Here is a 26,193-nt window from a genome sequence, read left to right on the forward strand (position 1 = left end):
TCACAATGTAACCGTCTTTCAGCACTTGATTGTAGGTTATTTAATAATTTATTAATTATGAACAGAACATAGCAGGATTATCTTGATTATGTTTTGAATTTAAAGGCTCTTTCACATAAGCAATAGCAGGAACTTGCTTGTTGCCTGCTTAGTCTTTTAACTTCACAACTAAAAGGACTTTGGAATGTCTCACCTCCCTCCCACACCACAGTCTTTCTGCTGGCTCCTGATTGATAAATGTGCAAAACATGCTCCTGATTGATAAATGTGCAAAACATGTACCAAACATGGCAAAGCAGGACAGAAAACCTTTATCACTCCAAACTGTGAAGCATATAGACTGTAATTAAAGCACTTGCTTTAAAATGCTGAACTGATGTGTCCTGCTAACTCAGCATTTATATCCAGTTACTTCTTTTCTTACTGAAATAGCTGTTTTCCTTCAAAGTGGGAAGTGGGTTAGATGCACTAACTGGTTTCTGCTTACAGGACTCTCACAAAGCAGATGTTGTGAAAGATCCACAGCCCCAGCCTGAAGCCCAGCAAAACAGTAACACACACAGAGCTCCAACCACAACAGTCCTGAACTGTACAATTTGGTTCTTTAAGCATATTATATTCTATAATATATAACTTGGAGCAGACCACATCTTAAAAAAAAAGCCTACAAAAAAAGACCAGGTTAAAAAGAACCATCCATCCTATCAAGAAGACCAGGATATTAGCTCTGGACAATGACTGTACACAAAACACACTGTAGAGAACCAAAAGGATATGGCAGAGATCTATAAGGCTTTCTACACTTTTATTCTTCTCCTGGTCCAGCACATCTTTTGACCTCATTCAGCTTCAAGGTCATGTCAGAACAGTCACAAATTCATCTCCAGTATGTGCAAAATTCAAAAATATTTACATAGACAGATAAAACTACAAAAGTAAAACCAAAACTAATGGCCAGGGTCACGGGTTAAAGTATTTCTTCAGAACCCAAGAGACAACAGTTTGGGTGTAGTTGAAAACATATTCCAACCTTTTAAATCAAGGTACAGTTTGTTTCCACTGATAAAAAGGTTTCTATGTTGAAGAAAACTAAAAGAGGATTGTTCTTGTGAACACCAACTTTTTCCTTTCCACTACAGTCCAATTTGCTGACAGACTTGTTCACACAGTGAACAAGTATCTCTGTATCTCATCTCCCTCTCCCCCATGCTCACTCTGTTACAGCAAAAAAAACCACTTTGACTCTCACCCTGTCTTTGACAGTAACATGACATGGATGTAAGTTACAGTAACTCTGGTGCCAAAGACACCATCCTGAGTCACTAGGTAACAGTAGTGACAGCCAGACTCCAGTAAAAGCAGACATCTTCTCCATGACTTTGAAAAGCCACTCAATAACCCTTTCCAAGCAACCTTCCCTGCTTAATGAAGATCCAGGATAACTGCTTTGTCTACAACTGAAAATGCACAGGAACTGTATTTGCAAAAAGTCCTTAGGATGAAAAAAGAACAAAAAACAGCAAGACGTTTCTTAAAACAACAATTTCACAGAACCCGGATTTTCACGTCTGAATTGAAACATTTTGTTTTGCAGTACAGCATGGTTTTTTTCTGTGGAATTTCTACCCAGACATGGCAGTGCTGACCCTGGAAAAACAAGGGCAGAACCCAGTCCAATTCCAAGCCATGGCTGGCGTTAGGCAGCCTCAGGTGTTTGGTTGGATGGAGGATGACAACAGGCTCAGGGAAGTTCTCAGAAAGTGATCCATGTTAAAACCAGTGGTCACAGCTGATCCTGAGTCTGCTTTGGAGATGGAGCTGTTGTCACAACCACAGTGGACACTGCTTTAGTTGAGCCAGAGACTGTTCCCTGCTGGAGATGGGAGGCTGGAACTGTTTGAATTCGCACCTGTGTGAAATGGAAAGAAATAAAACTCATCTCAAGAACAACCTGGTGACACAATGACTGCACCTGCACTGTGCTCTGGTGAAGTACCTGCTTCTGCTGCCAACAAAAACTCAGTGATTAGAACAACACCAAGCACCAAAAACACTGCCAGAACAGAATATGTCATAAGAAGATCATTCCATCTACTGCCCATGAGAGATGGTGACAGGAGATTTCCAGATGAGAGAAGAAGGCCTGAAAACTAGTTTGAATAAAAACCTGTATGTCAGCTGCTTTTACACATTTTCAGAAGAAGGACTTGGATCCATTGGATACCTCACTTCTACAGACTTGTTAACATCAGCTGTCGATGCAGATTAATGATTTGGAATTATGGAACACTAAATTTCCAGACAGAAAGATGGATATGCAAATCAGTTATGTGATTTCTTCAGGAAAAAATGACCCACAAAAGCTGAAGTACAAAGCACTACAAAGACTGCTGCATGTATAGAAAAATCCTGACAGGACCTTTGGTTTTACATTCATTACACTGGCAGTGCTTCAAAAACATTTAAAAACTTTATTTGGATGGAGAGAACATAAAGGTGATGATGGATTCCATGTGCTTAATGCAGACACTACAACCAAGCTGTGTGCCTGGGTTTTTTTCCGCAATCCCATGTATCCAGTGTAATGTCCTAATGGAGATGTTAAGTCATTAAAAAGCAAATAGAATGATCATTCCAGGTGCCCTCACCTGTGTGGCTTGGCCTTGCTGCTGCAGCTGCTGTAGTTGCTGTGCAGTCAGAAAACTCACAGGCTTGTTCCCAGCAATTAGTTTAGTCCCTGCTGGCATTGTAGTCAGAATGATATTTCTGCCTAATCCACTGATGCTAAGGAATAATAATTGTTGAAAGGTTAGTAAACAGCACAGCAGGTTCAAGCTTTCCAACTCCAAACCATTCTTCAATTGCTAGTAGACAATAGTTCTACCACATGGACTAACCTTTTTAAGTAGTGGGGTTTTTTCCCCTCCATAGAACAGGCAAATATACTAGTGACAAGTTTATGCCAGTATTTATAAATATGACAGAGAATTAATTTAACACACAAATCACACCATTAACTCTGGACCATGCACACACTGGGTTAGCCTGATCAGACCTGAACACTTCACAATGCAGAAAATAGCTGAGCACTTGAAATATTAACTAAGGGAGACACTATCAGAATTTATGGAAGAATAAACAAAAAGCCTTCAATATCTGAATGCCAGAAGAATTCTCACTAAGGGAGTTATCTTCTCTTGAATGGAGAGATAGCCTCAGATTACAGATATTTTTTCAGTGTGTTAATTCTTGCTCAAACACACAGAACTAATTGAACAGCTGGTTTCAAGGCACAGAATGTTTTTTCTTTGGTGTATTTGCTAGAACCTGCATCTCAAAATAAATAACTAAAAGTTACAATCTCATTGCAGACACCATATCCACTCAGTTTCTTGCAGCTGATGGACCTGTTAACAGACTGCAATCCTATTCCAGTCTCTGTCTGCTTGCTCCCCAGAAACCCACTGAACACAGACCTTCCTCAGCCAATTTCTAAAGCAGAACTATGAGATGCAAAGCACTCACTTGGCGCCAATGTTGCCCTTGATGATGGGGGCACTGACCACGCTCTTGCCCTTCACTGGCTGGCTGATCACTGACAGGGGTACTGTGATCCGTGCTGGAAGTTTGCCCTGGGGAATGGGAAGAACACATGAGGAGCCATGGGGAGCTCAGCAGAGAAACTGGTTGACAACATCTGCTTTGTGAGAGTCCTGTGAGCAGAAACCAGCAGCAGCTTTGCTGATGAAATTTGTGCTCCAGTTCAGGCTCCTTAAAATTCACATCCTTCTCATTCACTACACAACTGTCTGAACCCTGAAAATCCACATCATCTTTGCACCACAGGATCCATGATTTTTATCCTTAGGAAACAACCATAGTGTCATTTAGCTTACGTAACCACAATACAGTTTATGGTGCCTTCAGATGAGGGCATTAAAATAGCATTCAAGGATGAAATCAGTAAAAAAGTTAGTACAAGTAATAAGCACTTCTAGTTCTGAATGTTCTATGACACCATTCCAAGGGAAATTATTGCCAAGGTGTGGGGCAAGACACAGAGCTGCATAAGGCAGGACTTCAGATATGCAAAGTTTATTTCATTCACTTGCAAAAGGACATAAGGGAAGTATCTGACTTTTTGGGGGCATTTATCTGCAATTGGAACACCATGAAATGAGTTGCAGACCCATACCCAGCATACATTGTGGCTTCCTCATCCTTGGAACTGTTTAAGGCCAGGTTGGATGAGGCTTGGAGCAACCTGATCTAGTGGAAGGTGTCCCTGCCCATGGCAGGGGATGGGACTGAATGAACTTTAATGTCCTTTACAACCTAAAATTTAGAACCTAAATACAACCATTGCATGACTGCCACAGTAATTTGAGTCTCTGTGGATGCAAAGAGCAGTTTTCAGCCATAAAACATCAGTGTATTTGGCACCCCCCTTCTTTCCCCACCCCCAGTGAGAGCTCAGCATTACTCACTGCCTGGGATGTTGATACCACTGTGGTGCTGACGGGCACCTGCCGCACAGCTGTGGCTCCTGTACCAATGGTTATGGGGGTTCCTGCAGTTCCTGAGGCCACGGCAACTGCTTTGGACACTGTGGCACTCATGGTGGGTAGGGAGGTGTGGCCTGTGCCAGCAATGCTCACCGCCGAGGACGAGGGCACCTGCTTAGCATGAGTGGCTACCGTTATGGTCTGCCCAGCTTTGGGGGGTATCATCCCCAGCCCCTGCACAATTCTGATAGTGGCAGCTGGCTTGGCCTCCGTGGATGCCACTGTGGTTATGGCTTTGCTCTTCTGATCTGCCACAGTCATGCCCAGAGCAGGCATCAGGCGGAAAGCAGAACTTGTTGGCTCTGCAGTCTTTAAGTCAGGAGTCACTTTAACCACGGTGCCTCCGGCTGGGCTGGAAGAGGCAGGAGACACCGTGCTTGTCTTGGCTGGAGACTCAGCAGTCTGGACAGGGTTGGATGTCACGTGCAAAGTTGCAGAGATGCCTTTCCCACCAGCACTGCTTCCCGCAGCTGCTGTGAAGAGGTCCTGAGTCAGTTTGACAGTAGTGACTTGAGACTTGGCCAGGGTGGCCATCATATCTGGAGTGATGCGCAGCACTGTTTGTCCCTTCGCGTCTGTGGTGATGGAGGATGGGGGCAGGCGCAACACATCCTTCCCTTGGATCCGAAAATTGGTTGCTGTGAGTGGAATGCCACTTCCAGCCTGGGTCTTCACGCCGAGCTGTCCTGTAATAGCCACCTGGGAGAGATCAGAGAAATGGTTCTGTCAAACTGGGACAAGGTCCAAAGCACACTCAAAGCAGAACTTCCCAACAGGATGATGTTTGCTCCCACTAGAATGCAAGTGGAATAAGACTAGCACTCAGTACACTACTGAAATAGTTCTGGTTGTTTATCAGATGGCATTCCCAATCCCATCTGAAATAGGAAATACTTGTGGGGTTAGTTTCTTTTCCAAACAAAATGAAGGAGAGATCACTAAAGAACCTGCACAAACACATCTTTCACCTGTACATGAAAACAGGGCTCAAACACACAAAACTAGCAACTGTGTCAGCCTGCACAGTCCATCATCTTACACAGCATTACAGCTCTCAGATGTTTACATCTGCACAACAGGGAACAATCAGGTTGTGGAGCCCAGTTCCAAGTCTCTCCCTCCCTCTCACCTGCTTGATGATGTTCTGGCCAGCCACGTTCTGAATGATAGTGGTGGAGGAGGTGCTGGCAGCAGAACTGCCTGGAGAGCTGGTCACTGGCTTCACAGCAGGGCTGGGCACTGCAGGCAGCCCTGTCACAGTGATACCTGCCTGGCTGGCCATGGAGCTTCCTGCTCTTGGCACCTGCACAGGGCTACTCTGAGCTTTTACAGGCAGAGTCATCACAGCCTACAGAAGAGAGGAGGAAGACTATGAGCAGACTACCACAGTAGGAACGGTCTAGTGATTCTTCTTTGTATTGTGTTAGCTTGCGAGTTCAGGGAAGTTCACAAGAATTCCCTTGCAAGGATTCCAACTGCTTGGAATTGTAGTGACATGGGTGTCGGTCTCTTTTTCCAGGTAAGAAATGACAGGACAAGAGGAATTGGCCCAGAGTTGCACCAGGGAGGTTAAGTTGAATATTAGGAAATTTCTTTTCCCAGAAAGGGTTGTAAAGCATGAGAATGGACTGCCCAGGGCAGTGGTGGAGTCAACATCCCTGGAAGCATTCAAAAAAATGTGTGGATGATGCACTTAAGGATATGGTTTAGTAGTGAACATGGCAGTGTTGCTGCTGTGTTCTTGGCTGGAATTGATGATCTTGACAGCGTTTTCTAAGCTTAATGATTCTGTGATTCTAAGTTCTATGGACTTTTTATGTAATGCACAATTTAATGATGCCAGGTAAATATGTGAAAAACAGAGCACTGAACAGTATTGCATACGTAAAACTGTTTCTGTGCTCTTGACTGCAGTTAGCGCATGCTTCAAATGAGCACAGAATGCCTGTGCATCACACAAAAACACTGGAAGTCAGATCAGATGTCAGATACTCTACCCCTTCCAACTCACCTGAGGGAGCACTTTGGTTTGCGTGGCTGTAGCTGGAACACGGATTTGAGGCACTGACGTGGGCTGCTGCTGCTGCTGGGTGACCACTGGGGCTTGCTGGGACATAGCTGGGAGGCTGGATTGGGCAGTGACCACACGGACCTGTGGCAGGCCTGAGGAGCTGCTGTGACTGACCACACGTGGGGTGGGCGCTGGCCCTGGCTGTGCCTGTGAGCTCTGAGCTGGGGACAGCAACGTCCCCAGCTGGGGCGTGGTGGGAGAAGACACCAGGAGAACACTACAGAAAGACAGAGCCAATAGGTCAGCAAAGATGTAGGAAATTCACACAATCACAGAATCACTGAGGTTGGAAAAGACCTTTGAGATCATCGAGTCCAACCTGTGACTGATCCCCACCTTGTCACCAAGGCCAGAACACTGAGTGCCATGTCCACTTGTTCCTTGGTCTCCTCCAGAGATGGAGACCTCTACCTCTACCTCTACCACCTCCCTGAGCAACCTCTTTCAATGTCTAATTATGCTTTGTGAAGAAATTCCTCCTGATGCCCAACCTGAACTTCCCCTGGCACAGCTTGAGACTATGCCCTCTTGCCATGCTGCTGTTTCCTGGGTGAAGAGTCCAACTCTCACCAGCCTCCAACCCCCTTTCAGGGAGTTGCAGAGAGTGGTAAGGTCACCCCTGAGCCTCCTCTTCTCCAGGCTAAATAACCCCAACTCCCTCACTACTGAGTTATACAAATTATTGAAAAACAGCCAGCAGCATTCCCAAGTGACATAGGGGACAGAAGCAGTACCTCTGGCTGGGTTTTGCTGGCTCTGACCCAGCACCAGATACACTCTTGCTGACTGCAGACACCGGTGGGGGCGAGATGGGTGTTGCTGGCAATGCAGGGGCAGTTGGTGTCACGGGAGTCACAGGAGTTGGTGGCATGCTGGAGTCACTGAGGCTCAGCTGACTAGGATCTGCTGTGCTGGTGGGGAGGGCTTTCACAGTACCCTCCTTACTACTCGACTTCTACAAAGAAACCACATTCAGCATCACAAAATCTAGGGTTAATTGCTGCACCTTACAGTAGGCTGAGCACTTCAACCTGATTTCTATATGGTGGTGAATGACACTCTGCTGTTAAATCCTGAAATCCAACGTGACTGACTGTCTGCCTTTCCCCAGCTGTAACCTTGGATGAATTGGTGTGTTTGGCTGCTCCTGCTCTCAAGGAAAAGTGCACCTCAGTTGTGACAAACGTTCAGAACATGCAGATTTCCACCTTGGTTAATGTGCCAATAGACAAGTACTTCAGAAATATTTAATATCAGACATCCAAACCCTGAGGGCTTCAGCAGAGCAAGGGGGAGAACAGACATGTTCCACGCACTCTGTTAAAAATTAACCTCAAAACTAGATCTGAAAGACCATCCCTTTGATAGGGAGCACAAATGAGAGGATAACAGTGGAAGCTGTGTGGAGGAAAAATTCCCTCTCTCCCTGTTCATTTTGTGCACTGACATTCATATACATCATGAATTACTAACTCAAACATGGTAATTTTCATCACCTGCTATGGATGCAGAATTTATGGATTAAATTAAGACTAATCTCCTTCTCAATCCCAAAAGCAGCTGTGCAACCCTGAGCAAAGAAATCTACCATTTTAGCTGGAGGTTTTGGCTTCTGAAGAGCTTTCTTGGCCTTTGCTGCAGCAGCTTGAGCATGATGGATCCGTTCTGCAAGGACAAATTAATGGTTAGAGCTCCTGAACACAAGCAGACTGATTTAAGGAAGGGGCTAAGTAAAAGGTGCAGATTCTTCTTCAGACAAGGAATTTAACACACAGTCATGTAACGGTGCAAAGAAAAACATCTAGAAAATTAGCCAAAAAGGTTAAAAATAAGACACACAAAAACATGTATCTGCAGTTATTGCACATGGGATGGTATTTTTCAAACAAATGCTTCAAAGTGACACACTGCTCTCTAAGACTGGGATTAAGTGCTGAAGGACTAACATAAGCAATTTGACTAGGGAAAAAAGCTAGACTGACAAATCAATGTTCATTATCCATCTTTATAAACATTTTTAATTCTTAAGATCACCAACTCAGGCTTACCAAACTCTTCCTCAGTCCTGTCCCGGTGCAGGTAGATCCACAACTTCCGCCCAATATCGTATTTCACACAGGGATCTTTCTCATAATGCAGTCGGTCCAGAGCACCACTAACAACCGTGTTAACCTGAAGTTCAGAATTCAGAGATTACAAGATATCCTTTGCTGGACTAGCCAAAACTGATTAATAGCAATATGATACTATTTGGTATAAAACCTGAGTTAGCTGCGAGCAATCTCCATCTGAGGGAGAAGTGACTGAGGGCAGATATGGCATCACAGGATGGTATTTGCCACCTTGGGTTACATGGAGCTTCCACCAAAGCTCTGAAAATTGACTGTTCCTCAATCTAAAATGTGACCAGCTCCATCACAGTGTTAACTCTATGGCTTTTCTAGCTGGTTTTTCATCATCCAAAGTTGGTGCAGATTTGCAGCAGCTCATCATAGTAGTACACAGCTCCCTTTTGCTCATCACAGCAGCATAAAAACTATTGGGCCTTTGCCACTGAATACTGCCTGGCAACATGCAGTGTATTTTTATGAGAATCTGAGGCCAGACAAGACATCCAACTTACCTGAGCACTTGTAACATCTGGGGCTAGGAACTGGGAATCTTTGAGCAGCTCACAGATTTCAGCTCGAGTTCCCTCTCCATTAGGAAGGCGAGCAGCAGCATCACGAACTGAAACAAAAAACCAGAGCTTAAACTTCCAGCTGTAACTGGACAGCAGTACTCAGGTACTCCATGAGATAAATTTTGGGACTGCTCTCACAGTGTCTACTTGCTTACTAAAATCTAGCCCCAAAAATCCCTCAAAAATACAAGGAGAGATTATAAAGGATCATTTTAAAGTACATCAACTGTGCCAACTTTGTGCTAATAGCGATGAACTTGGGTACCAGCATTCAACCCTAATGTAGGTTCCTGAAATCATTGTTTTAGGGGTTAGAGGAATGTTTTTCTTCTTTACAGAAGTTTTTCTGGCCATGACCTTACCAAGAGATAAAATGGTGACATATGCTGGTCTGTCTGAGCGCAGGAGAGAATGTTCCCGGGCTTTGTTTAAGGAAGTTTCCTTGTCAAACACTCCCTTCACAGGACCAACAACCGACTCAAAGCCATGCATCCGGAAGGTGAAGGCTTTGTGGGGCTGGCTGTAACGGTAACGCTCCTGGAGGTGAACACAAGAGCACTGACTTTACCAGGAAATATACAGCAAAGCCTCACGTCATATTACCAAGTGAGTTGTTATCATTCTCTAGAGAAAGCCTTTTTAAACGAAAGGCTCAAATACTGCTATATAGACATATTTTGGATCAAGAAAATCACAAACTATTCCATGCAAACTACAATGCTCCACCTCAGCAAGGTGTGCAGGTGCAACGCATTCACTGTCAAGCAGCTGCACAGACTAGAGAGGTGCCAGAAATACAAGAGATACACCTTCTGTCCCCTTCCCCTTCCTTCCTTTATCTGGCTAAAGAGAGATTTCCAAAATTTAACTTATAAATTCTATCCTGTAGACAGCACATGGAGAGAAGGGAGAAGAATCCCTATAATGTGTTTGCCCTCTAATTCCCACTTGCATCTACTACAGATAAGATAACTAAGTGGATGGTTGCCCTCACTGACACTTATTTTTTGCTTGCACACATACATGGCCAAAAAATAAAGAGGTAAGTGGGGGATGGTGGGGGATGGCAAAGGAGACAGCAGGGTTGGCACAACCAACTGACACTATCAATTCCGTTAATTTTATCCAATTAGTTTTTACAAAATTAATTTTTTCCACTGGAAATACTGATGGTTTTGAAACAAGGCTATGTCATTAGCAAGTTTTATGCAAGGCCAAGATACTGACTTCAAGGCAGAAGCAACATATCAATTCTTCACATTAACTACATTTGTGTAGAGTATAAAACTGCGGTCCTACACAAATTCTCCTGATGTAGTGGCCAACTGTTTTAACAAGTGCCTTTAAAATAAAGAGTCTCTTCTTACTTGCTCTTGAAACACCCGTTTCTCCTCTCCAGTGCTAGGCCGGACTACATAGTCAGTCCTTCTGAAACAAAGGGCACCATCAGTTCTGAGCACAAGAAGCCCACAACAGTCCCAAACGACGAATTCCCTCATCCTTCTGCAAATTCTTCTGAACAAATCCTGAAAATATTTATGGTAACAAAAGCAAGCCCTGCAGAAATCTTAAAGTATCCTATGTGCAGTACCTGAAGGCAAGCAAGGACTATAAATTATCTCATTAGCAGAACCTAAGCTAGACTGCAGCTTTGCTCTGATAATATATGTGAACTTGGATAAAATCAGTTGATTTCATGAAGTCCAGTTACTGCAATTATAAAATCAAACTATCAAATTTTCTCCTGCCCCATGATGTAAAATTGTTTTATTTTAAGATCCAGAGGCACAAGGCCCAAATCTCACAGATTCAGCAGCACTACAAAGGCTTTCAAGCAGTATTGCACACTTACACTCTGGGCAGTGGCATGGCATCTGAGCTTTCTTCATTTTCCTATTGAGAAAGAAATGTCAGTGTTGGGTAGAACACAGTCAGGTTTTATGCTCCTAGAAGGTGACTTTTGTCTCACTCACTTTGAAAAAAGTCTGGTCTTTGGTCTCCAACCAGAGATGAAACAGTGCTGCCAGTTCCTTCTCATGATCTTGGTAACTGCCTAGTAAGAAATAATGAAAATGTAAAAATAGAACTCTTGTAATTGTTAGGAAGCCAGATGCTTGTAATTCCCAGTCCTCTCCTGTTCCCTTCTCTCCTCAATGCATCACCAGTCACAGATGTTCAAAGTGCAATATTTGAACACCTCCAGGCTTAGGAAATGCTAAATCCCAGTGATTCCCAGGAAATGCTAAGTCCCCAGTGATTCTGCTGGTACAAAAAAAGATGGTGCTTCAACTCCTAGCACAGAAGGCAAGATGCTGTTTGGGACACAGTCCCCTGTTCCCACTCTCCAAAGTAATCCCAGTTACTGAATCCATGAGCAGAAACACTGGCCTACATAACCTCCACCAAAAACTGCGAAAGGGATCAGAGGAAAAGCTTCCTGACTCCAAATCTCTGCCAGTTTAAGCCTGCAAATGTGATCACTAGAATCACCATAGTTAAGAATGAAAAATTCTGTGTAGTAACTAAAGGAATGAACATAAACACAGAACATCTGTAATTCAATCAGTATGAGCCTGAGCACACTGATCATTAAGTTGCTCTTTGGTTCCAAATTTTAAAAATGAGAATAGTATCAGTTTGCTCTACAGAGAAGCTTAATTCCTTTGCAGTTGTGATAATTACTAATTACTCTGAATCATCAGAAGGCATGCTCTACAGAAGGGAAAATAGGAAGGTGTTCAGACAAATTTGAAGGCTGACAAACATGGTTAAGTCAGCAACAGAAAGAAATACAGCCCAGTGCCTTTGTTCATTTATGCTCTGTCTGCTGCTGATACTGACGTCTTGTGAACACCTCAAAACCAAAACATGTATTAGCTCAGCTAAAAGAAAAGAAAATGCCTAACCATGAAATTAACAGCTCTGTTTGTGTTTCTCTCCAGGCTGCAGAAAGATGAAAAGTAAAGTCCGGGGGAAAACAACAAACCTTTACTATAGTACATATCATAGAAGAACACAAGGTACTCACCAACCAATTTCCACTGCTGAGTTTTCTCCTTGAATTCAACAAAAGGTGAGAAGCTGGAAGGAGCATCTACAATGACAAATGTACATGTCAGGGACATTATACCATTATCCAACCTCAAAATCATACTGTGGTTATGCAAACTGTCAAGTTAAAGACTCACACTGACAGACAGAGCATTTTAAATGATTATGTAAGTGCATCTCTAAATTCATCCTTGCCCTTGGGAAAGGTATAGGATCCCTTTATCACCTTGGGAAGGTGAGCATCTCAAGAGTATAAGGGCAAGCACAAGGAAAGAACAGAACAGGATAATGAGCCTTCCAACAACAGGCTGTCAGCTAAGAGCCTCTTCCTGCTGTTCACCATGTTCAGACCAGTTATTTAGTGCACTGGGATGAGAAAATGCCAGCTGAGAACTTTATCTTCAAGCTGAAGAGGAAAAAGAAATATGAGGCCCCAGGGACTGTTATTGTACAGTGAAAATTCATGGGCTCATGGGAAGAGAACTTGAGATTTACAGTATTCACCAGCATTATGGACAATACGCTGCAATGCCACCACAATCTACTCTGTCTCTGCCTTTAAAACTTCTCACTAAGCAAATCAGAACCACAGAATAATTCAGTTTGAAAGGAATGGCTGAAACTCAACTGGCCCAAGCCCAAGATAGGCCAACCTCATGTTTCAGTGGATTGCTCAGGGCATCATCTAGTTTAATTTTTATTATCTCCAAACACAACTACAACTTCACACTGTGGGGGAAGAGACTAATTCCTTCCTGCTTCAAATACCCTGCCTGAAGCCACGATCAGAACATGAGAAACTGTCTGTCTAGAGGCAATTTCACAGACATTTTCACATACTTGGGAATCATGCTGGGTCTTATCTACTATCCACATGCAAAATAAGTCGACCACAACCAAGGCATGTCAACCAAACAGCCTATCACAGAAATACTGCAAGCAGTAGTGGTGAATGAGAAGTTGATTAGAGCTATAATGCAAACCAGGACTGACTAGAACAGAGGAGCAAGCACAATTAGTATTTTTAACATCTCTTCTTACCTCTGCTATCACCTGCCAAATACTGCAAGGCAGGTAAAACCAATTCAGACCAATTAGGGGCAAAGGAGAACCAGTTATTTAGTGCACTGGCATGAGAAGATTGCCAATCGAGAACTTTATCTTCAAGCTGAAAAGGAAAGATAATTATTTTAGTAATGATCTCACAAGTTTAAACTATGACTGTCTTCACAGAAAACAAACCAGCTGAACATATGCAGGGGACAAAAAGGTTTTTATGTACGTGAAATAATCACCTGACTTTTTCAAGTAACACAGCACCAAAGAAGGGGAAAACACTTCCCGATCTCTGCCCTTAATATAGAAAATATATCTAACCATGTTCTATAGCATGGGTATAGAAAAACTCCCAGATTCAATTGACTAAACTCATGAAACACGTTAAAACCAGAATGTGGTAGCACTCCCACAAGGTTTAATTTCTTTAATATGTAATCTAAATCTTATTATAATTTACAGCAAAGTAAGTCTGGAGAAAAGTCACTATACAAAGCTGTAGGCTCCTGTATTCTTTGCTTCCTAGTAAGTGGGTGGTTCCTTACCACAGAGAGAATAGCAGGTCCTTCCAGAAACAGTATCTCCAAAAGAAGGAAAAAGAAGCTGGATGATATTTCATTTACTTCAAGGCATGGCTTCATATCTTCAAGAGGTCTTCAAAAGAAAGAGAATGCAGAGTAAATCCACTGAGTAAATATCACCTCCATATTCAAAGATGAACATCACGTATTTCACACATCCCAAACTGCATGAAAACGCAGCCTGCAACAGTCCCACAAAAACGTGAGCTGAAACATGTTGCTTTTTCCATCCATGTTAGGTGTTCAGGGCCCTCTGGAACACTTACTCCTCTTTGACAGATGACAGAGGGAGGGGGGAAAAATCCTGAGACATTGACGGGAGTCCATCTGCATTGCCAAGAGAGTCAGCCAAATCTTCCACCTCAGATTTAATAATCTTTGGCTTCTTTTTTTTCCTATCTTCCTTGTCCTTCACCTTTTTCTTGAGGGTTGCGAGGTCAAATAAGGCTTCAGATATGATAAAAAGTTAAAAAGAATACTTAGCTTCTTACTATACCTTAATGAAAGTCATAAACTATTTAAGTCTGTATCTAGAAATGTATGTTGTGTGCACTCGTTCACACATCAACCATTCCACCTTTCCAGCTGCTGTCATAAATCTTCACTTTTCCCCTCAACAGAAAACCTCTAGTTTTTAAATCAACATATATGAAATAAAAAAGCAAAGGATCCACTGACTTGCTAAGGAACCTTTCCTGCCAGCATTCACTCGAGTCATGATGTCCTCAAGGGTCAGGTCTGTCGTGACTAGATCTGGGTGATCCTACACAGGAAAATAGTAGAGAAATTAAACTGAGAAAGGACAAGGTTTTAAGACAGCCACAAAGTGAAGAAGTACCCAAGTACTATAATGCACCAAACTCAGCCAGGATCAGCTTATTAAATTATTTACTGCAATAAAAGTTGGGAAGTCTTCTAACCCTGAAAGCCAAAATTTTGTCCCTCCAAAACACATAACTAAAATTATAAAATCCTTCTATCGAGATGAACATGGCCAGAAGCTGCATCTATACACTGACAATTGAACCCAACTTACAATAATGAGCTAATGGGTAAGTGCACACAAAAAATAGCAATCATTTAGTCACACAGAAGTACCCTGATCTTTATGGCTAAGAGATAAAAACATCAAAGTTAAAATGTGGTCCCACCCCCCAAGACTTTTTGACATCTTACAGGCTGACGTTTTCGTTTCTCGTGGTGCTTCTTCAACATCATCTTTAAATCACTTTCTCCAAGTTCTATCTTGTCTGCAATGAAAATAATTATTTGCAGATTTTTCCTCTATTGTTACCTTCCACACTTCTTAGAATGCCATTTTCTATCCATTTACACTTCCAGCAATCTCCAAATTTCAGTAACAAATTTCTCCATATATGAATTTCCTTCATTCATTCATCCATTCATTTCAGTGCTTCATTCAGTCATCAGACTTCACTGCTGATGCAAGCATGGAAAAGAAGCCAGAACCAGCTTAAAGAGTTTGCAAAATTTATTACAGTCACCATAGGAGGAATTCTCAAGTATTTTGAACCTGGACTATGCTAATGCTTCAACCACTAAAATATAACAGAGGAATCAGTAATATTACAGAACTATGATTCTTGTGTTCAAATACTGGCATTGCAAGAAGAAAAAGATTAAACTGGGAAAAGAGTCAACTATTTTGAAGACTGCAAAAATGAAGCATCACATGATTTCCCATCAAGCAATAGATATTACAGATGATTTCCTGCAAGGTCTCAAGGGAGTTCTCCCCCCTCTAGCCATACTGACCCTTTGTTTGGTTCTCACCTGCAGTTTTCATGTCCAAGGTTGACAACGTGGGGATCACTCTCAGGGGAACTGGTGGACTTGAACAACGTGCTGGAGAACGTGGAGGCCAAGAGATTAGATCTAAAACAGAGGTATAGATTTACTTCTGCAAGACCCATCACCAATCTGCTTAACTATTACCATGTGTTCATTAGATCCCAGCCAGTGGAAGTAGAGCCCAGAATCAAAAATGTGTCTTTTTCCATTCACACATGGAGTCTTCAGTTCAGCACAGGGCATTACCTTCTTCATCAGAAGACAAGGCAGTGTCTCCACACTCTTCTTTCACTTCCCTCAGGATCTTCAAGTAGCGCCGATGTGTCCGTCTGTCTCGTTCTTCTGAGTCGTATGTTGGTGGGAAGTGCTTTCTCCTTACGGTCATGTCAGGGCCTCCTTTCCTAGCTAATTCCAGCAAGTGCTGAAAGGAGAGATTCATGTGACATTAGCTATGGCAGCTACAGTGCTGTAAGCCAGGACAGGTAAGCCCAGCTCAGATAACTTCCAGCAAGGTTACCATGAGGTGCCATCAGCGTCTCAGATCTGTACAAGGGGAACCTTAGGAAGACTCAGTATCTGCCACACACAGGATTTTAAACCTAGCATTTTAGACCATCGTTTAAAGGGGAGGAAAAAAACAGGTGAAATTTCTGCACCTTCTTCTCCACACGTAACACTATGTGCCATTTTATGTGAACTGTTGAGAAGAACTAAAATCATTGGTGTGAGGTGTTGTTTCCACACAAATATGTAACGTGTCCTTTGAAAAAAACATTTTACTTCTCATGGCTACAGAGGAAATAACTTCCCATGTATTCTATATTGTTGCCCAATTAAGTTGTGGATGCCCCATCCCTGGAAGTGTTCAAGGCCAGGAGCAACCTGGTCTAATGAAAGGTGTCCTTGCCCATGGCAGGGGATAGGAATGAGATGAGCTTTAAGGTTTCTTCCAACCCAAATCATTCTGGGATTCTCTATTTCTCACAACATTGTAGGCCATTTTACAAAGACAGATTTTCTTCTTCATCCCTACATACCAAATGTTTCAATGTCTAAGTGTAATGAAAATAAATGAGCAATAAACACATTTCAGTTGGTAAAAATTTGCTCACAGAAGTATCCACAGAGGAAGACTTTACCAGGGATTTGGAGGAATGAGAATCAGAGGTTTAGATCCACATATTTTCTAACTGTAGTTGCTTCAGAAATGGTAAACAAACAAAGGTAGAATGACTTGCTAAGAAAATAATAAGTTGCAAAGGTGCAAATGCAGGAAGTGGGAACAAGGTGAGAGCTATGAGAGTTACACAGCCTGAAATATAGCAACGGGTCTATCTGGCCCACTGGAAAATCCAGGAGCATTACTCATTCAGTTCATCAGAGGAAAGGCCTCAGAGAACTGTGACTGCACCAAGACACTTTTAATAAAGACAAGTTATTCATCCCAGAACACACTCACATTGCGGGAAGCGAGGATCTGCTTGAGCAGCCTGTAGAAGTACTGCTGCTGGGCACTCAAGTAGCGCTTGTACTGCGACTTGTAACAGAGCTGCCGGTACTTCACCACCTCGGGATTGAAGTGTCCATCTGTAACAAAGACAAAACACAAACTGGGTTTTCAACTGCTAGCTGAGATCTTGCCCCAAACCTGCAGGGAAGCTCACGAGGCTGACTGACCCCGGAAGAGTTTCTGGGCGATGTGCAGTGGATTCCCAAACCGAAAGTTCTCCCCACTGAACAGCGCTGAGATGAGTTTGTTCTGATGCTCTCGGTTGTTCTCAGGGAAGTGAGGCAGGAATTTTTTTAGGTGCTCTTGCTGCTCATCTGTCAGGACCTCCTGCCATGTTGACAAGCTGACAACCTCAAAGAAGATCTCAGGCTAAAGAAAGCAAGAAACAACAGTGAAGAAAATGCAGCCGTGTTTTTGACAATTTTCTAGCCCTTGATGCTTTTCAAGTAACACCAGTCATGAGACACTGTTTTATAAGACACAGGAAACAATAGAGCATAAAAATGAAAGGTCAAGAAATTGATACTACTAACAAGAAAAAAACAAATTCAAAGCTTGCAACAATCTTCTTAAAGGCAATTTTAAAATAATAAGAACATAACAGAATTGATTTAAAAGATATTGTCCTGAGATTAATCAAACACTTGACACTTTTCCCAAGGCAGTCAAAAACACCTTCCCTTTCCAGTTTGCTCTGTAAGCCCCAAAGAGGGAGTTAAACACATTGTTTATATAGAGACTATGATAAGGTGAAGTGTCTCAGCACTACTCACATCCTCCAGGAGGTCCTCAGGCAGACTGACCCGGGTGGTGCCCAGCATGCAGTCCTCCATAATCCGTGTGCAACTGCCCTCCAGCTCCAGGGGGTCTGTGAGCATGTGATCCAGGGAATCCATCCTCAAGCCCTCCTGCTCCTGGAAAACGACAGCAAAACCCTCAAAAAACAAAAATCCCAAACCCAGATACATCCATCCTGATGTGAGGAATGATGGAGGACCCACCTTTGATGGGTGGTTGTTTAAATGGTAGCTATGGAGTGGGCCTTCAATATCTGTATGTGTATATATATATGTGTGTGTATTATGTATACACACACATATATATGTATACATATCAAACCCATACATACACACACATATATATATAAAAAATACACATGGAGAAGCATGGCCATGCCAATGGAGAAGTGCTTTTAGACAGGTAGGTTGGGAAGTACAGCTGACCCATCACACTTTCCTTCCCACCTGCAGGAACTCTTTTCAACACTGTTAAACACCAGGACAGACTACATTTAAATCCAAAAGGCGGTTTTAGGGTGCAGAAGCGAAGGTCAGGTCTAAGGTGGGGTTTGTCTCAGGTTGAAGGTGTGACAGGGCCAGGAGCCCCGTCCCCTCCGGCGCGACACAGCCGGACCGCTCTGAGCTGCGAAGAAACGCATAAAACACGCGAAATAAAGAAAAGGGCAATAAAAACACGCAATAAACCGGGTGGGACAGCGAAGAAAACAGGAAAACAGGTTTATTTCATACCCCTCACGCGGCCCGGCTGAAGGCGGAAGGCGGCGGCGCTGCCGCGCCTGCGCAAACGCCCCGCCCTGCCGAAGTGCGCATGCGCACGGCCGCGGAGTCACGACAGGCGGCGATAGTGCAGTGGCCTACAAGAGGACAAATGTGTAAGTTCCCCTAAAAATACGGTGGAATGCTGAAGCCACCTATCAGTGGCAGAGTTATACGGCTTGGCTGCAGTCCTGTGCAGTGGATTAGTCATTGAGATGCTGTGGTAATATTACAATGAAGTGTTGAAAGGCTGAATATTTTGAATTTTAATGCCAATTTTCATACAGCAAACGGAGGTTCTTCCTGTCTCTCCGCGCCTTTACCCACTGCCAGCCCCCTCCAAGGACGCACATTAACAGTTTCCAGAATAACACTCATTTAATAAAATCTCGACTGATTAAGGCGCAGGATTGCACGTGACAGTAAGGCAATGTGCTGACAAGCTCTAATCTGTGCCACAACTTGGCACACGAGAAATCAGAGTGCAGGTCTTACCCAATGAGCAAAAGACAGATTCAGTGCAGAAGTTACAATGGACTCTTCCCTAACTTCTCCCTGTTTTTAACTTGTTCTTTCTTTACATTTAGGTGGAGCTTGAGTCACTCGAGTCACATCTTAGTGAGTGATTGGAGTATATCAGGATAGTACCTGAAATCACCCTGGGATGGGGACAGGAGTTGCTCCTAGAGGGATTTTGTCATGGTTTGCTGATTCAATGGACATCATTCTCAACTCCCTCAGTTTTCAAAGGCTATGCAGCTGATCAGCTAGAAAGAACTTTTAAACTTTACCTTTTAAATTTAAAAATAGTTTTTAAAATTCCATACTTTGCAAGGGTTTCAGTGGAGACACAGGGGCTCCACTCCAGTCCACTCTCCACTTATCCTCCCTTGGACTGTGTTGTGGGAGGTCAGAAATTCTGTGATCCATCCAGAGAGCAGCAAATGTATTTTTCCCTGTAACCGCTATACTGTTATCATCCCATCTATCCACATTCCACCTCACTCACCCTCCACTGAACACTTTAGCCCAATGAACAGATTAGCCATCGTGAGTAATTAAAAAAAAAAAAAGAGAAACAAACAGATTTATTATTTTCAGGTTGGTTTGGTTTTTTTTTTTTTTTACACCTGCCAGGCTGCACAAGACTCTGAACACAACAACAGTCACCAAATGTACAATAAACATACACAGTTAAATAAGAGATGGGGCCTGAGCAGTCCAAGAGGTGCAAGATCAGGGTGCGCAGGCTGGGATTGTTTTCTTTTTCCTCCAGGAAAATATAGAATCTGACCCAGAATGCCTCCAAGGGACAGCATCTCCAAACAAAACACAGACCCTTCCAGGCAACTGAGAGGACTCTGGATTTACACTTCTGTGGGATACAACTTAGAGAGATCTTTGGGTTGCTCTGGTTTACAAACAATAATAATACATCCCATTCCTTCTGCACTGCAGAAATGGAGAAAAAAATCCGTGCAACCTTTGCCATCTGTGCAATCACTGCAGTTCCTTATTTTGGAAGGAAATTCTGTGGTACTTCCATTTTCAGACTTGCTTCTTTCACAGGCAATTCATTCAACTTGTGACACTAGGAATTACTTCACCTGGAGTCAGGCCAATAGCCCGAGGGTGCTGCTGCTGCTGCAGGGCAGAGAAACTTTGATGAGGAAAGATTTGAGTTCAAAAAGGCTGTTTTAAAATGGTTTTCTGTTTTAAATAGTTTTCACTTTTAAATAACTGGTAAAACTGTCCTCATTCATGGACCGTTCCAACAAAGGTGAATAGAGCAAAGTAGTTTTTAAACCCCACATGTGCAAGATCAATAATGGGAACATACCTGATGTTCATCTATTGTCAAACTTTTAAGATTCTTAAAATTGCTCCTGCAATCCTCTAGTATCCCAGTCTTCCATTTCCAAGTCTGCTATTTTCCTACTACTTGTAGCATTTCTGGCTTGTTATTAATTTAGCAGCAGCCTGAAATTCTCCCTACTCTCTTCCCACATAAACAACATTGCAAGGCTCAACATTGTAATTCCAAAGTCCTCAGCAACACGAATTCAAGTTACTGGGCATTGTGGTTGTTTCTCCACATTGCCACAGTGGCTGGGCTGCCAAATCCACAGAACGTAAGGTCACTCACTCATCACTGCACTTGACCAAATGGGAGCTCTGGTTCATGTTAATTCTACCCGGCTCATTAGTGCCTCAGTATGGTGGTACAGCAAGAGAAGATAAATCCTAGGAAAAAAAGTAATCCACATTTTGGTCACTTCAGAGTTACCTCAGAACACTTCTCAGCTGGCCAGTATTGGCCAACTGATTTATCTCAATACTATTTCCATGCCACATTAACAGATATATTAATTACCAAAGCCATGCCTGCTACAAGGCTTTGCCTACAAGGAACCAGATTTGCTCTTGTGCAGCCTGAGTGTGGAGTTCCCTCATGTCAAAGAGCTTTACCTCCATAAAACCTGATACCACAATGTGTAGTGCTTACTGACATGGGTAATGCACATCTGAATCCATGGGAATATCTATGGAAGAGTCCCATAATCACACTCAGTGCAGTACAAGAGAAAACAAATCAAAAAAACTTCTCAAGTTCTTCTGTCTCAAGGACCTCTAAGACACAGCATCCTTCTTTGTGTCTGTTTTATAAATAAATGTATCCTGATATGCACAGATGAGTTTTCCAGCATTGAATGGAAATTCAGACATACACAGCATATCCCACCAGGAGTCAATGGAGTTCTAGTCATGTTTTTGCAACCACCAGAATGCCTTAAACAACCAAGACAACCTGTGAAGAACTAGGTAAGGAAAAACACATTACATGGCCTTAAAGATAAACCTCTTTCCCTTTCTCCTGGTCCCTAAATGCAACATGAATTCTGTATGTAGACCAGGCGCATCACATCTGGCAACCCTCATGGATGGCTTTCCATGTCCCATAAATAGTGGTCCACTAGCATGTTTCTTGTATGTTTCCCGAGTCCATGGTTGGTTGTATTTTGGAACTGTCGAAAGGAATTACAGTACATTGTTAACAAGGTTATTTGGAAAAAAAAAAAAAAAAAGAAACCAACTCTCCATCCAGTCTTGAAGAGGAGAAATATATTTACTTTGAGGTGGCCACAGAGATAGCAACCCTGTGCCTTCTGAGGAGTGCTCTGTATCCTCATTTTCTCCTTGTACAACTATCTTAGATCACAGCAGAAGCTACTGTGCAGGTTTAGCTGAGCTGCTTTTTTTGTTTTGTTTTGTTTTGTTTATAGGCAAAAAAGCAATTTTCCCTGCAAACACTGGAGGGAAAAGAAGTAACAGTGGCTCTGTACTACCCTTAGGTGCTCCTAGGACTTCAGTCAGTTTGTTCCAAACAACATGGGTTTAAGACTGTGCTTTTCTTGCTTTCTGAAACTGCTGGGTAAAACAGGGCAGGGCAGACAGCACGTGAACAGTTCTGGGAGGGCTGGAAAAATAATAATTTAATGGACTGCTTCGGCACATCTTCACAGCTTCATTGTTCAATCCGTCCCCATAAAGGGACACCACGAACCACTGCTTGGCTGCTGCTGCTCCTTTCTGCAGGCAGTCTGCTCATGTGGCCCAGGGACATTCCCCATCACCTTGGCTGCTAGAAGCCACAGGAAGCAGTTCTGCCATATTCTAACAACTTACATGATGCTCTCCTGTTTAATGGCTCCTGTTAAAATATACATACAACAATCTGCCAGGAAGCCTTCAGTTAGGCAGGCTTTTTGCCATACAGCGGAAATAATATTGTTTGCTGGACACACTTCCAAAAAGGAAAAATAAGGGTCAGCAGACATGCCAAAAATAAAGTCCAGGGGCAGCAGAGGTTTCACTTCTCTTGTCCTTTTTCTTAAAAGCTGCATCAAAAGCATCCCAGAAGGATTCTGAGGGTATTTCGTGGTCACTGTGAAGTAAACCCTCTTAAAGCATTAACAAGAGCTCCAAGATTTTAGTAGAAGGTAAGTGAGCATATACATTAAAACATATAGAGCCCCAGGGTACCCCCACATCTGGGCTGTCAGGGAGGTGACAAGGACAAGCAAATGGCACCATGAGGCTCTTTCACTCATGCTCTGCTGAGAAAGTCCTGGGTTTGGAGATGTGCACTTCACTCCCGCCACTCCCGTTGGTGGTGGTTGTGATGATGTACTGGGTGGTTTGCTGCTGGTTGCTCGTCTGGGATTCCAAGGGATCTGTATGGGCTGTGGGCTGGGAAATGCCCACCTGAACCTCACTGGAGAGTGAAGAGCTTTGTTTACCATCCAGATCAGGCTGACCTTCAGATATCACGTAGTGAGTCTGCATGGGGAATACAGAAAATAACTAATAAACACCGTATCTTTTGTAACTTCTCTAATGGTCTGCTGCCAGACATTTTGGTGTGAGCAAGGAACTTACTTAATAAGCTCTATTTCATTTAAATGTATTTGACAGCAACATAACGCCTGTCTTTTGATTCTAAGGACATTGGACTTACTTGGCTTTTGGGTAATTTACAAATGGTTAAACTCATTACCAATTAGACAGTCACTATAGAATATAATAGCAATTTTCAATTGCACTATTCTGAAAGGTTTTTTTCCTGTATTCCACATGTTCTAGCAGAGGTTGCATTCCCAGTGACTAAGATCAACACAAGCCAATGACCTGTCTCCTTATGCTGGATTGCTTACAAGGAATAGCAGGAACTCTTCTTATTTTCTAATCTTACATATAACAGAAAGCTACTGAAGTGTTTCCAGAAGCTGTTCTCAAATTTGGTTTAATGGATACAGCTTAATCATAAATAATTTTAAGACTAAGCAGTACCACTAAATAATTTTGTTCTGCAAATGTGATTAAGTAAAGATGTTAAACTGAAAGGAGTCACACATACAAGAACCAGATAGCATGAGCCTTGTAAATGGTTACAATGCAGACTATACTGTGCGGTCTGCATCTCTTTAGGTACCTCCACTCTGTGTCCCAGTCATGATTTTGGCATTCTTTAAACCTTCAAGCTGAAGAGCTTTATGCTTGGTAATATTCTGGATGAAAAAAAGGCCATGATGATTTTCCTTACCTGAGTAACTGCTTTTACTTGCCCTGTGTTGACAGTGGTGACTGGGGTACCCACAGCAGTCTCTGTGATCACATACTGCCCTTGGGGGATGGTCATCATCTGAATCTCTGATGCTAAAAAGTTGCAAATTGGATAATCAAGACCTTTAGTCAAACTCAAAGACAACCTTCAAAGATCATGTCTTATGTCAGAAAGATTTAAAGTCTGTGGGTATTGAATAGAATTCAGGTGATGGGCCTCAGCAGAATTTTGCCAGTTAATACCAGATAGAGATTTGGCAATTCATGCAGAGAAAACACATCCTGTTCTCACTCAAATCATCACAGAATTACCATCCAGAACTGCATGAGCATGAGAAATCATCTTCATGTCACACTCCTTTTCCACACAATTCTTTCAAGCATGCGTCCAAATTTGAACAAGTAGCTATCCAACACATGGATTCTTGCTGTATGCAAGTTTCTTGGAATAAAGGAACCCAGTGTGCCTGCCCAAAGTATGTACTGGATCAGTATGGATGATAGTGGAAGAGCTGGTACAACCATTTACATTTGTCTGAAGCATTATCATCTTCTTGATATCTATGAATATTTACCACAAAGCTGAATGAACTCTGAAAACACTGTCCCATTTGGTAGCTGGAGACATGGGGCACTTGTTAGTCAGACACACTTGCCAGACAAGTAGTTAGAGCGACTGCTGACACTTACAGTAGCTCCGAAATGAGTTCCAGTTGCTGGGAAGATATGTGTGCTGGACTGAGGAGCCTTGCTGCTGCTGGAGGGCTTGGTTTGGTGTCGATGTAGTTGTCTGTATCTGTGAGGGGCTGAGCTCCTGCTGAGGTTGTTGCGAGGAGGGACTCAAAGGCTGACCCCCAGCCTACAGGGAAAAAAAAGTGCAAGTGTTCTTGCTGTAGTGAGGATTGCACAGCTCTATGCTGTCACAAACACGGCCTTCTCATTAAAGGAAAACACAGGATGGGTTCCAGAGCATATCAAACACAAGAACTGAACTCTCTCTCCTCCAACTTTCTTCACTCTATGGTAAATAAGCCCAGACCAGGAAACTGAAATAGTGATATTGTTGCTTGCCAAAGTGAGTCTGTGGCAGAGACCTGAGATTAGAGGCTAAATTCTACCCAAGAGCATGAAGAGCTGCACTTCAAATCTTTGAGGAATGCCAGTTTCCACTTACATCTTCCAACTGACAAACTTCATTTAGCTGCAAATATGTCTGTTTCCAATCATTTATCTCTCCTTTGTACATATTGTTGAGAGGAAAAAACACCCCACACCAAAAAACCCATACAACAAATACCAAAACAAACCCACAGCAAAACACCCCCATACACCTTGAGACATCTGGGCACTGCTTGATGATCTCAATGCAAGAGTAATTTCATGTGTGGTCCTTTAAATGAAAAAGAAAACACTATGCCCTGCATCAGCACATGCAAAATGCCAGCTGAGTAGGCTGGTAGGGAAAGCATTTTCTGATGAGAAGAGGGAAATACCTGTGATGATGACTGAGTTGCTGGTGATGGCTCTGTGACCTGGATGTGCTGCACCTGGATGGCATGTTGGGTGTATGTCTGGGGGTCATGGAGCTGCCCAACATCCACTGTGGAGTGGTGGGACTGGTGAGGTGAGGTAGCCTGGGGAAAAAATTAAGCAGAGTTCTTTACCTCAAATTCTTTACAAAAGCAGCCACGTAAACCTCTTCTGGGGCACAAAGTCTGGAATAATGAAGTAGGAGCCTTAGTGGAGCACACCTGTTGAGCCTTGTTGAGTTTCTTTGCACCCCGGGAGATAAGGTACATTTAATAGATGTAATGGCACAGAGATGTTCTATCTCAGTGATACTAATGGAAAAGACTTGCCTAACATCATTCAAGCTGTTTGTGGCAGTGGCTGGACCAAACCAAAGGGCTCAAAAGCCAGGATTAGTATTAACCCCTTCTCTGTAATCACCTCTCTGTACAACGTATACCTACTCGAGATTTGCATATCCAATTCTGTAGTTCCACACAGCTCTGCATCAAGACAAGTGCTCAGAGGTTTTTAAAGGTTTTTCTGAACAGCACTTGCTAATGATACCAATTGCAGTAATTGAATTACAAATTTTGGATATTTATAAAATTAAGATCTTGCTAATATTACCTGCAGGAATCAGTGGTCATGCTCTTGTATTGTTACAACAGCCAC

At 42.8% G+C, this 26,193-nt stretch overlaps 2 protein-coding genes across 15 annotated transcripts in view; both read right to left on the minus strand.

The window, feature by feature from the left end:
• Nucleotides 1–786: 786 nt before the first annotated feature.
• Nucleotides 787–19,816, minus strand: NFRKB (nuclear factor related to kappaB binding protein). 5 transcript variants are annotated; one of them, XM_054647344.2, is made up of 28 exons: nucleotides 18,859–19,816; nucleotides 18,574–18,751; nucleotides 18,331–18,380; nucleotides 18,103–18,243; nucleotides 17,497–17,698; nucleotides 17,279–17,406; nucleotides 16,066–16,240; nucleotides 15,802–15,903; nucleotides 15,184–15,257; nucleotides 14,686–14,770; nucleotides 14,274–14,454; nucleotides 13,972–14,080; nucleotides 13,412–13,538; nucleotides 12,348–12,413; nucleotides 11,293–11,372; nucleotides 11,172–11,212; nucleotides 10,687–10,747; nucleotides 9,682–9,856; nucleotides 9,260–9,366; nucleotides 8,685–8,808; nucleotides 8,225–8,301; nucleotides 7,371–7,591; nucleotides 6,577–6,853; nucleotides 5,695–5,913; nucleotides 4,488–5,264; nucleotides 3,526–3,632; nucleotides 2,649–2,784; nucleotides 787–1,909 (listed from the first exon to the last, which is right to left on the minus strand). In XM_054647344.2, the coding sequence occupies exons 4-28, from the start codon at nucleotides 18,223–18,225 to the stop codon at nucleotides 1,784–1,786; spliced, it is 3,900 nt and encodes a 1,299-aa protein (XP_054503319.2). In that variant the 5' UTR covers nucleotides 18,226–18,243; nucleotides 18,331–18,380; nucleotides 18,574–18,751; nucleotides 18,859–19,816; the 3' UTR covers nucleotides 787–1,783. The 5 variants fall into 5 exon arrangements, with proteins under 5 accessions (XP_054503319.2, XP_054503317.2, XP_054503320.2 ...); XM_054647342.2 differs by lacking the exon at nucleotides 18,331–18,380; XM_054647345.2 differs by lacking the exons at nucleotides 18,331–18,380; nucleotides 18,574–18,751.
• A 142-nt stretch (nucleotides 19,817–19,958) lies between these two features.
• Nucleotides 19,959–26,193, minus strand: part of PRDM10 (PR/SET domain 10) — a 45,973-nt gene continuing 39,738 nt past the window's right edge. For all 10 annotated transcript variants that reach the window (XM_054647577.2, XM_077189845.1, XM_077189843.1 and 7 more), the window contains 4 exons: nucleotides 25,503–25,643; nucleotides 24,700–24,868; nucleotides 23,990–24,102; nucleotides 19,959–23,226 (listed from right to left, as the gene is read on the minus strand). In XM_054647577.2, coding sequence (XP_054503552.1) covers nucleotides 22,990–23,226; nucleotides 23,990–24,102; nucleotides 24,700–24,868; nucleotides 25,503–25,643 — 660 coding nt within the window. In that variant the 3' untranslated portion in view covers nucleotides 19,959–22,989. The remainder of the gene's footprint in view (nucleotides 23,227–23,989; nucleotides 24,103–24,699; nucleotides 24,869–25,502; nucleotides 25,644–26,193) is intronic.

The sequence above is a fragment of the Agelaius phoeniceus genome, chromosome 23 (genome assembly GCF_051311805.1).
Source record: "Agelaius phoeniceus isolate bAgePho1 chromosome 23, bAgePho1.hap1, whole genome shotgun sequence".
NCBI classification, from domain to species: domain Eukaryota; kingdom Metazoa; phylum Chordata; class Aves; order Passeriformes; family Icteridae; genus Agelaius; species Agelaius phoeniceus.

Bases quoted from the DNA above. Each gene is read 5' to 3' on its own strand.
- NFRKB (XM_054647339.2), bottom strand. From the start codon at position 18,456: ATGTATGGGTTTGATATGTATACATATATATGTGTGTGTATACATAAT. The intron at 16,241-17,278 runs GTGAGTGTGTTC...CTCTCCTTTCAG, and splicing joins AGATCCTCGCTTCCCGCAAT to CACTTGCTGGAATTAGCTAG. The intron at 11,373-12,347 runs GTGAGTACCTTG...ATTTCTTACTAG, and splicing joins TCAGCAGTGGAAATTGGTTG to GCAGTTACCAAGATCATGAG.